Genomic DNA, 11,668 nt, shown 5'->3' with positions numbered 1-11,668 from the left:
GGCGCCCGCTGACACGGGACGGGCCGGGGCGGGGGAGCCCGGAGCGGCGGTGAGCGGGGCAGGGCAGCGGGGGGACGGGCACGGGGAGCCTGGGCCGGGCCGGTCTCGGAGGGGGTTGGCCGTGCCAGGAAGGATAGGGCCTGAGGTGCGGCTGGGCCTGAGGCGTTCGAGTCCGGGGGCGCTGAGCGGGGCCGGTCTGGACCCGTTAGGGCCTGAGGCCTTCGGGAGCCGGGAAGCTGCGCCGGGCCCGGCAGGGCCTGAGGTGTCCGGGCGCGGAGGTCGGGTCTGTCAGACCCCAACCTGTCCCTGTAAGACCGGAGGTATCCGGGCACGGGGCACCTGGTCCAGTCTCGTCACACCCCTGTGGGGCCTCAGGTGTCCCGGCTGAGTCAGGGGCCCGGGCACGGGAGGGGGGTCGGTCTCTGCTTTAGTCCCATCCCATCGGGGCACGAAGGGGCGGCCCATGTTCCTGTCACCCTGTGGTGGAGTTGTGCTGGTCCCTTAGGCTGAGCGTAAGGCCAGCCGTTCCTGGAGGGACACAGAGCAGGGCTTACACCGGTCAGGCCTAAGAAATGCTTTAATGTCTGTTGTGCTGATATTGTGTGCTTTCCCCCTTGCCTGCAGGAGGCCTGACGCGTGTGCTGAGCTCTCACTATGAATGCTATTGTTGCCCTCTGCCATTTTTGTGAGCTCCACGGTCCTCGCACCCTCTTTTGTACTGAGGTTCTACATTCACCGCTTCCCCAAGGCGCAAGCAGCGGGGACATCTCTGGGCAGAATGAGCAGGCAGAAGAGGAAGAAGGTGGCATTCAGATGAGCAGTCGGATCCGCTCACACAGCCCGGCAGAAGGTGCCAGCGCCGACTCCAGCAGCCCAGGGCCAAAGAAGTCTGACATGTGTGAGGCAAGTGTGAATATCAATGACCCTTGGCTTAACTAAAGGACTCTCGGATTCTCTAATGCAAATTTATTTAAAAAACGTAAACTGCACTCATTTTGTATGTGACTGCCCGTACCAGAAGATCTCCAAGTCTTCATGAACTGTAATGATCCATGACAAGAGGATGAAGGAGCTGTTGTTGAGCATATAGATCTTGACAAGATAGTGTCTTGAGGTCTCTTTAAGCCCTGTGATCTGTGATTCTCTTGTGGCTGAGAAATGCTTTCCTCATCCTTGAAGAGCGTTTACTTTATTAGATTAGGTCTGGTCATTTATTAGTAATAATTTTAAGAGCAGTATTGATTAGGAAACAAAAAAACGGCTAAAGCAGTTAAGACAGTAGTGAAAATGTATGTTCTCATGCTTGTCTACTATTAGTACTTGTTCTTTATTATTTATTGAACAATATTATTTATTGTTCTTTCAGGTTATGTCCAGTTTTGTTAGGCCAGTTGGTTTCACAGCTGCTGTTTACTGAATTTTACCACTTGTAGAGCCAGCAGCAAGTTCACAGTCAAATTAAATAGTGGAAAATGAGCATAAGAACATATGAAGTATATCGCAGAGAGTTCTATCTGAGGAGCTGGGTTCCAATCCTGACCCTGACTCTTGTCTTCTTATTTCTTGTCTTCTAAGTATTTGCGTTCTTGTCTGTATGAGTAAATAATGTGTCCTTACATTTTGAAAGGAAAACGTAGAGGCCTTTGTAAACTTTAGATAACTGCATGCTCATTTATGGCTGGATTTGCTTTTCTGTCTTCAGGGTTGCCGCTCTCTTGCAGGAGGACATCCTGGGTATGTCAGCCACGACAAAGAAACTTCAATCAAGTACGTCAGTCACCAACACCCAAACCACCCCCAGCTGTTCAGCATCGTGCGCCAGGCCTGCGTTCGCAGTCTGAGCTGCGAGGTAACCGCCGTGGAGTACAGGGTTATGGCCTTAAGCGTTGTTTCAAATCCAAGATAGTGCTTTGCTGATCCTGGCTGCTCTGTGCAGCCTGAAAAAAAAGAGGGCTGGAGGTGAAAAAGCAGACAGATAAGGATTCCAGGATTAGTGGGAATTTTTAAGGTTGATCTTTGATAACCTTGAGAGTTCCGTACTCTCCCCTTGTGAGACCAAAAATTTCCCTCTCTTGTTTTTCCTCCTATGTGTGTATTGTTTTTCTTTGTAAGATAAACTGGTTTTGTAGAAACATTGGAATCTGTTGTTTAGTGCCAAGAAATATTTGAGTTTTGTAGACCGTTAACATTCAGCATCTCATAGAAGTGAAGGGAGAACCTTTACTACAGATTAATGAATGTTTGTGTGTCAGGATCAGCAAAATCCCTTGTGGAGTCTCAACAGCATTGTAGTCGAATAGAGCTGAATTCTTAAAATCCACGTAAATTGAAGGTTTGTAGGATACTTCTGGAGGTCTGTTTGACCACACGTTTTGGATAGTAACCTAAAAAAGGCTTGTTTTATTTACCAAGTGTGTGTGAAAGAGTGGGAAGCTTTGTTCAGTATATTATGGTTTCAGCTGCGTGATGTGCTTAACTGTTTTGGGGTGTGTGTCCCCCTCCCCTTCAGGTCTGCCCAGGACGTGAAGGCCCTATTTTTTTCGGAGATGAACAGCATGGTTTTGTGTTCAGTCACACCTTCTTTATCAAAGATAGCCTGGCTCGAGGTTTCCAGCGCTGGTACAGCATCATCACTATCATGATGGACCGGATTTACCTCATCAACTCCTGGCCTTTCTTGTTGGGAAAAATCAGAGGCATCATTGATGAGCTTCAGGGCAAAGCACTCAAGGTACATCAGTGCCCAGAGTCCATTTGACTCAACGTTAGTAAAACATTATGATAGTTGTTTTACAGCTGAGTCAAAAACCTGATCCAGCTCATTGCTGCCGGGGTGGTCATTAAGGTTGACACAAGGGACAAGAGGACGGTGCGTATCTGGGGGTGCGGGAGAGAAGGAACAGGGCGCCTCTCGCATTTTAAGCCAGTTGTAACACTTTTCACAGACCTAACTGCTAGACAATAGCTCTGTTAGAAGTTAAAGTAACTAATGTTGTGAAGGACAATGGTTTTGGAGCACAAGTGTTACTTAGTGATAATTTTAGTCAGTCTGAGAATAAGATGTCCCTTCCTTCTCTTTTCCCATAATTTACAATGTATTATGGATGACTCTGTGTGACGCACCCTTTTCACTTTCACTTTGTATTTTTCTTGGGGTTTTTTGGCTTAGCTTTATGTAAGAATTTTACCTGTCTTCAGTCTCTTATACTACCTTTCTTCTGTGGTGCAGGTGTTCGAAGCGGAGCAGTACGGGTGCCCTCAGCGTGCCCAGCGGATGAACACGGCCTTCACCCCCTTCCTGCACCAGCGGAACGGCAATGCGGCCCGCTCGTTAACATCACTGACCAACGATGAAAACCTGTGGGCGTGTTTGCACACTTCCTTTGCTTGGTAATGCCACTTGTGCTTCTAGCTTCTACAAATACTTCCAGAAGAGAATATTGCCATATTCTGAAAGGGTGGAAATGAGATTTGAGTATTTGAGCATTTTTTCCGGAGGTAGTAAGTTGGATTTTGCTAAGTAGCCTCTGAATTGGAAGGAGCTAAGCACAGAAAGGTGGCACCACTTGATGCATTTAGGAATGACAGGAAAAAAAAAATTCTTGTTGCTGTGAAGTAAACCTGCTCACGTGGCTGCTAATGGAAACCATGTCTGTCAAGGTGGAAAGGCTTTGCAGTATAAAACTTCAGTATGGAAGAAAGCCAGAGAAGATGCTCCTACCCCCAGCTTGTTGTACCTGGGACTCACCCGTGAAGCACGGTGGTTGTTCGCCTGGAAGTGCCCGTGTGTTGTGATAGGCAGCGCGGGAGGTGCGGCCGTTTGGCAGAGTAGTGTGTCTGTGGGAGTCCAGTTGCTCCAGTGCCTGGTTGCCGATCCAGCTTCCCTGGAAAGATGCCGCGGAGAGGGTTGCGACACTGACATGTGACTTGGATGGGGGATAAGTGTGTTGTACAAAGTAATTGCAAAATGGTAGGCCTTTCGGTGACTTTGAGTGGCAGTGGCTGTAAGATACATTGATAGTTACCACACCTGGGAAAGCACAGAAAGGAAACACAAACTGGTTTGTGGTTGGATTTTTTGTTAAGCTCATGGCACCGAGTTTCGTACTGGATTTTTGCACCGAGCAAACAGGCTTAATGAACTCTACTTCTATTTCTTTCAATGTCTCCAGGCTTTTGAAAGCTTGTGGCAGCCGACTTACAGAGAAGCTTCTGGAGGGAGCACCAACAGAAGACACCCTTGTTCAGATGGAAAAACTTGCAGGTGAGATAGAAGTTTCCGGAGCTGGAAGACCCTCTGAGAATGCATTGGAGGGTAAAAGACCAAGTCCTTTTAGCAGCTTCGTGAGCGCAGCCATCTCTCATCAACTTAGTGGTAGTCCTGCGGTAACTGACGTGCTCTCCCATGTGGAGATGACTCTGACAGGAACGTGAAATCAAAGCCCTTGGCCTCGTGGGCTCTCTGCGTGCACATGTGGTGTTTGTTACTCGTGTAGGAGTGTTGCATCATCATGATTATTGTTCTCTCCAGCCGGGTTGGCCCTCCCAATGAATCTCTACAGCCAGAAGAATTTGCAGTCACAATATATGGACTTCTTGCTCCTTTTTCTACAAAATTCCTGAAATTAATGGATCTTAATTTTTTCTTGCGCTGAATTATTTTTATTAATCCATTTAGACTAGAATCTACAAAACCTGCCTCAAAGCTTTGGCCGTGACCTTTAAAGCAAGAGTAGAGAACAGGCAGCTGGTCAAAAGATGTGACTTTGTGTCCTGTAGAAGATGAAAATTCCTTCTTGACCCTTCAGTGGTTATTGTGTATCTGAACTGTGAAACTTCATTAACACCTCATGGGGGTCTGTGACACTGGTACTTTCAGCTACTGTGTTTTGAACCCCACATAAAGCCAAAATCGATTGTCTGCAGTGTGTGTAGGCACTTCTGAGGCAGTTCCTATGCCTAGAGAGCAGCAATTTTTATGACCGCTCTACTTCTTTTTTTTGCCTAGACCTGAAAGAAGAGTCGGAAGGTTGGGATGGTTCCGAGGAAGAAGAGAAGCCTTCTTCCCAGCCAGATGTTGTAGAAGGGCAGGAGCTATCTAAATGCTCACCTGAAACATCTCTGATGCCAGATTGCAACAGCTGGAATGTGGCTCACAGAAGGTTGTCCGTCTTTCGCTCTCTCAGGCACATGAGACAGGTAAGAGGAGCACAGTTACTCTGATGCTGAATTCACAAGGTAATAACCTCTTTTCTCCTGATAATGTTTATTGAAAAGATATTTATTTCCTGCAGTTTGCACTTCTTTCCTGGTTCTGTGTTCAGCACAGTGCCTACACAGCTGGTAACGCTGTGCTAACTGCGTCTCTGAGGACTCTCCCTTCCTCGGAGGTCACGTGAGCCTCTAGTGATCATCGGTCATGTGCGATGGGATCATATGATTTCTCTCAAATTCTGTACTTTTCCCAAGAGCAGTGACAGTAATTTAATACAGAGGTTGCGCAGCATCTTCAAAGCCAAGTATTATTTGCTTAAAATGACAATGTTTCAGAGGGGGGAAAAAAATGATTTAGAAACAAAACCAATGGTTCTGTGCAGATCTAGCTTTTCTCCAGTGCTTCCAGTTACCTGGATGAGGGGGAAGGTTCGGTGCATTTGACCTACAGTCTCCAGCTTGCTTTCCTGGATACTCCTGACAAATACCTGCCTTATGTCTTTAGGCTCCTTTCGTTCTACTGTCTCCCAATTTAGAATGCTTGAAGCTATTGAACTATACCACTGTACTGCAAGTGTGTGCTTTTGGGGGCTTGTCTAAGAATATTGTTTCATCTTTCCTGCCTGAACTGCTGTTGTGAACATAACCCAGAGCAGGGAAATGCCTGAAAGTTGTTATCATCTCACAGAAGTTGTTCAGTCCCATTCCAAACGGGCCTGTGTCCATCTTAACAAAACCACTGATTTGGGCAAGTGGGCTGGTTGGTGCTGGCTGGCCAGGGCACCGAAGAGTTGGGAGCAACCGAGAAATGAAACCTGAAGCAACCTCATCTAGTTGAAGATTTCCCTGCTCATTGCAGGGGAGGTTAGGCTAGATGACCTTTAAAGGTCCCTTCCAACCCAAACTATTCTATGATTCTCTTAATGTGCTTGATATTGAATTGGATCATTGATTAGTAGTGTTGGCAACATAGTACTTTGCTGCTGTTTGTTCTTGGAAGCGTAGATGGGGGCGAATATTGTTTTGCTTGACAGTCTGACACCTTTCAAAGAAATACTTGATCTTCGTGCTGTGATTCAGAGCTATTATTCTGTGCACAGAGCAGCTAAATTATCATGTTATTTTCTGCTGTTCGGTTCCAGCCATTTTCTTATGTGGCAGTCATTGTTTGTGACAGGGCAAACTGGACATTTCACTAATTTTCATAACCAACGCAGAATGTTCGTGGATATGGTTTTTTTTTTTGCAGGTTCTTGGGGCATCAGCATTCCGCATGCTGGCTTGGCATGTTCTGATGGGGAACCAGGTCATCTGGAAAGCTCGAGATATGGATCTTGTCCAGTCTGCTTTTGACGTGCTACGGGTAGAAACTTTTTGCTTTGTTTCCCGGCTGTGTGTTTTTACATCTATTTCTCTAGTAGTCCAGCCATCCTAATGATCTGTCTCTGACAATGCAGTCTTGGGGAGAATGTGTTCTAAATTATGTGGCTTGGAAAGAAAAAATAAAAAAAACCCCAACAATAAAAAAGAAAAACACTCACCAAACTAAAAAACCTCAACCTTTGCATGTCTTGGTTGTCCTCAGCAACTGCATAGTCTTTCAAGCTGAGTAAGATACTTCTCATCCCCCAAATCAGGAGCATCTGCTCCAATTCTTGGCTGGCCCTTGAAGTCAGGGGAAAATTGTACTTTACTGATTTAGCTTTGGTGTTTCTCTTGACGTGTTTCCGTCCTCTTTTAGACCATGCTGCCTGTTGGTTGTGTGCGGATCATCCCCTACAGTGACCAGTATGAAGAAGCGTATCGGTGTAACTTCCTAGGGCTTAGCCCACACGTCCAAATCCCGTCCCACATATTATCATCTGGTAAGAACCTGGTGCAGAACCCTCTCCTTTCCCTATTATTTTATGTTAAAGGACACAAGGTTATTATTATTTTTTTTAATTAAGTATTGGCAGATTGTCTAACAATGCTGCATGAACTAAAACCTATACCACTTAGAGGGTTTTTTTTCACCCATCCCTCTGCCTGTTCAGCAGTTGAATGGTGTGACACCTGCTTTAAGCACTGACCACGCTATAGCTGTTAGTCCTGGTTCCTACTGAGGAAAGGTTAATGCTGGGCCAAATATTGTAAGCTGACAGGGCTGTGCTTTCTTAGAGCAGGGTATGTAGCTGGATTTTAGAATCTGGGCCTTGTACAGTTCACGTTCTTTTGGGCTCTTGTTGCTCTAGAGTTTGCGGTCCTTGTGGAAGTTCGCACTGCGACCCGCTCCAGTCTCTACCCAACCCTGTTTGAGGATGAGCAGTCCCTCAACAAGTACGAGTTTGTTGTCACCAGCGGTAGCCCTGTTGCAGCGGATCGAGGTGGGTGATTTGAAAGCAGAAAGAACCTGTATCATTGATACTAAAAGAGCGTTTTGATCTTTAACTGTTTTTTCTGCTGTTCAAGTACTGGCCCTTAAGGAGGTCTGAGTAGAAGCCAGGTCAGTATAAAACAGGGGTACTATTATTTGGGGTGAGGTTTACCACAGTCTTTGTAATTGTAGAGGGTTTGCTTTACCTGATCAGCATTTTGCTTATTAATTTTCAGATATGAGAAACAAATTCTATAACATAGGTACAGTAGCAATTGTAGGAAAATGATTCTGTAATCCACAATGAATGTTTTCTATCCTGGAATACTTGTGCGTTTAGTTTAAGTAAGTCTAGCTTCTAAGGACCATGACATTCCTCATCCCCCGTGTTCCGCTTGATAGACAAGTACGGCTGATACAGAAATGCCCAGGCCTTCTTTCTCTCTTTCTTTCCCCCCGCTGTCCCCCCCCTTTCGCCCCCCTTTCCCCCTTTTTTCTTTTTCTCTCCTCCTCTCTTCTCCTCTCTCTCTCCTTTTTTTTTTTTTTTTTTTTGCCTACTTTGTTCAAGGACTTGAACACTTGCACCAGATGTGATTTGAGTCAGGTCCATCCACCTTGTGTTTTCTGGGAAGCCTTAGTGTAGGTGAATTGGCCTCATTGACTCTCAAAAGACTTCACAGGCAGCAAGGGTGCAATGCAGAGCAGAGACTCACTCCTTCTGTGATGTTCTTCCTGTGCTCCAGCAGCTGTTGTAGGTTCCCCAGGTGTAATTACAGTAGTCTACTTGGCATCCAACCAGTGGCTTTTCCAGAAGATTCTGGACAAAAATAGTCACTGAAAGGTCTTTTCTCCACCACAGCATCAAACTTATTAGGCCACAGACTGCTGGGAAAATAGTCTCCTAGGGAATGCCAAAAAGTGGTCCAGGAAAGGAATGCCTTGGGTTGGTTGTCGGTTTGTTTTTTAACTAAGTATCCTGGAGCTGCCCTTAACAAGAGGAAGATTAAATCAAGAGTAAGTGGAGACTTTAAAATTGAGGGTTTATATTTTTTTATATACTGTACAAAGCATGAAGGTTTTTCATAACTTTGCATTTTTTTAATGAGCTTTTGACATGGGACTAGAAACAACAAAATCTAAACAACTTTGGTGTAAAACTGGGTCTGAAGAAAATTAAGGCCCCGGAACCAGTGTGCAGTGTCCCAAGATCCGTCACAAAATTCCATGTTACTTCTTGGATCAAACATTTTTCTAGTGGCGTGATCTTTAGCTTCTCTTCCATGCAAATCAAATCAAGGCAGGCCACTGGAGGGTATATTTTTCCACTTCGTGGGATGGGTAAGTTTCTTCCTGACTTAAGATTATTATCTGTGAACTAATCAAGCCAAATTCCATGTTGAAATTAGCTGTGCTGTTATTAATAGCGTAGCTTTCAGCATCCAGAGGAAGCTGCATTAATGCACCAGACCAAAGTACTGCTGAAAAATGAGCAGGGGGGCTAGTGCCCTTGAGCAGAATAAGAGGTGGAACAAATGTGTACTCTTGTCTGTAATTCCAGGCCCAGGCCATAGAATAAATGGACTAATCTTTGCCAACAGTTACTGGGATAAGCAGGTAACCTATAGCTTGTGTGTCTCCTCTTTCTCACCCATTTCCTCCTCTTTCTGACCCTGCAGTTGGCCCCACAATCTTGAACAAGATCGAAGCTGCCCTGACCAACCAGAACCTTTCCGTAGACGTTGTGGATCAGTGCCTTGTTTGCCTGAAGGAGGAGTGGATGAAGTAAGTACGACCGCGTTGCTTTCGGAGACACAGCTCTGGCACTAATCCTGCAACGGTTACAGCAGAGTCCAGGGCAGACCTGCAGTCAGGTAACTCCGGCTTTAGTCTTGAGGGTGTAGTTGGCTGTACTGCTGGGAGTTCGGAATATCTGAGTGCTTCTACTCTGGTCCCAAATGTTTTTGACTTTCAGCAGTTCTTAACCTTTACGCTTCAGTTCACGCACCTGTAGGTTACCTACATGACAATACTTGTCTGCCTTATATATATGGTGAGGATTAAGTATGCAAATACGTGTACGCCTGTCAATGTGCGCTATATTCCACTGCGGGTAACGTGCCAAACAGATGTCGTGATTGCGCCTTCAGGCGCTACATTTCAAAGGTGCAGGGAGCTATAAAGGAAGACCAAGCGGTCGTGTGAAATAATTCACGGAACATTACGATTCTGTGCATTTACCTGAAGGCCAGATGGGCACTGGATGTGTCTCCCGGGGAGATTCCCAGTTGTCACAATTAATTATTCTACTTTTTGCTAGAATGAAAAAACAGAGTAGAATTATACATATTACTACTGAAAATGAATAATCCCCCTAAGTAATCCCCCCCCTTTTCTTGTACTCTTCTTCCCCCCCACCTTCTTCATTCAAAGCATGAGAATAGTTTCCATGGGATATTGTTTGAAGCTTTTATTAACATTTAGTTGCAGGAGGTTCCGAGAGAAGCTACAGTTACTGCTCATTCCCTCTTTGATGCATCCAAGACCATTGTAATAGTGACAGGAATTTCTTGTTTTTGCAGTAAAGTGAAGGTCCTCTTTAAATTCACTAAAGTGGACAGCAGACCCAAGGAAGATACCCAAAAACTGCTGAGCATTCTGGGAGCTGCAGAGGAGGACAATGTCAAGCTTCTCAAGTTCTGGATGACTGGCCTGAGCAAGACCTACAAGTCCCACCTGATGTCAACAGTTCGCAGCCCCACGTCCTCGGAGTCCCGGAACTAAAGGGTGCCCAAACCTCACTTGCTGCCTTCAGATAATGGCAGGGAACCCCGAGTTGCCTCTGCTGAGCCCGCAGCATGGGATGATGGAACAGTGAAACTCCATCACTGTTCTTCTGGTCCTCAAACTAACTTGAAGAATGACTTGAGTCTTTTCTAATTGCTGTGAGACTGGACTAATAAGTGCTAATAAATAGTGCTGCTGTCTGTCCCAAAACGCAACTCTAATTCTAGACCTCCACACTCAAGACTAAAATACGGCAACACTCAAAGAATCAGCGTGAATTAATTAAAATCTCGTGCTGTCCTCATTAAGCATTATGGTGCGGCAGTAGACCTCAGTTTTAGATTTCATTGGCAAGACTCGGATACCTGTGACAACATCCAGAACTCCAGGGAGTGGATATAGTTAATCTCTCTGAATCCCACATAAGTCTCCTAAATGCCAACAAGAACTAAAAATAAGTGACACGTCACAGGGTATGGATCACGTGTAAATTATTTCAAACCACTTTATGCTCGGATTTAAGAAGAGACTATTTTCTGCTGTAGCATAAGTCAGGATATCCTATTGGGAGTCCTGTCACTCCACTTTATTTATTTATATCTTAACTCGAGACAGGTTCAGCGTTTGCTTTGGAAATCTTGTCTGGGAGGGAGAATTGTAATATAAGATGTCTCAAAATGCAGCCTGCTTGCCTCTCGGGAGGGTAAAATACGCGCCTTGTTTTGCCTGTGGTTGCAAAACTTCCAGGTAATGAAGATAACCTCGCCAGGGTAAGGTTGCTGGTGGTGTTCTGTCTTCAGAAACCGTTTTGTAGCTTCCTAATTAAGTTAAGCAGAAAAAGATCCAACCTGTAGGTGCTCCCTTCTTATATAACTCTATAGTAGCCGTTTTGAATGCTTAATAGTTCATGGAAACATTGGTGCATTTTTTAATTACCTACACAGATATTCCTTATCTGTATTGTAAGGAATTACTGTTTCTGTTGTGAAGTCTTTTTTTTTTTTTTTTTTTTTTTTGTCATTTTTGTTTTTTTCCTGGATCATTGTTGGGAAAACTTGATGTTACCGTAGAGATTTTTAACAAGTTAGAGGCAGGTTTTACCCAGGTGACCTTCTACACTCATTCAAACAAGATTCAAGCTCAAAGGGGATGTTCCAACTTGTCACGAGTTCTCTTCTTATGTATAAAATATGCAGGTTGATTTTTGTCTGGAACATCTGTAAAATAGAGACAGGCATTAAATCTCATGAAGAGCTATTTTTGTAAAATGGACAAAGCCTAGTTTTGTGTTGATTTTCAATGTGCGTCTGTGTC

General features: G+C 44.9%; 1 protein-coding gene across 1 annotated transcript; it reads left to right on the top strand.

Annotated features, from left to right (window-relative positions):
* Positions 1-624: 624 nt before the first annotated feature.
* On the top strand, positions 625-11,625 carry FLCN (folliculin). The gene is made up of 11 exons (XM_074158458.1): positions 625-903; positions 1,703-1,849; positions 2,510-2,731; positions 3,230-3,390; positions 4,173-4,264; positions 5,009-5,199; positions 6,464-6,577; positions 6,956-7,079; positions 7,449-7,580; positions 9,247-9,352; positions 10,150-11,625. The coding sequence occupies exons 1-11, from the start codon at positions 655-657 to the stop codon at positions 10,349-10,351; spliced, it is 1,740 nt and encodes a 579-aa protein (XP_074014559.1). The 5' UTR covers positions 625-654; the 3' UTR covers positions 10,352-11,625.
* Positions 11,626-11,668: the final 43 nt, after the last annotated feature.

This window comes from Numenius arquata, chromosome 14 (assembly GCF_964106895.1).
Source record: "Numenius arquata chromosome 14, bNumArq3.hap1.1, whole genome shotgun sequence".
Taxonomy (NCBI): Eukaryota; Metazoa; Chordata; class Aves; order Charadriiformes; family Scolopacidae; genus Numenius; species Numenius arquata.
The sequence above is the reverse complement of the archived record's forward strand: the minus strand, read 5'-3'. Positions and strand labels throughout refer to the sequence as shown.

Excerpts from the sequence above, each read along its gene's own strand:
- FLCN (XM_074158458.1), top strand. The coding sequence starts at position 655 with ATGAATGCTATTGTTGCCCTCTGCCATTTTTGTGAGCTCCACGGTCCT. Across the intron at positions 1,850-2,509 it reads TTCGCAGTCTGAGCTGCGAG|GTCTGCCCAGGACGTGAAGG; the intron begins GTAACCGCCGTG and ends CCTCCCCTTCAG. Across the intron at positions 2,732-3,229 it reads TTCAGGGCAAAGCACTCAAG|GTGTTCGAAGCGGAGCAGTA; the intron begins GTACATCAGTGC and ends TCTGTGGTGCAG.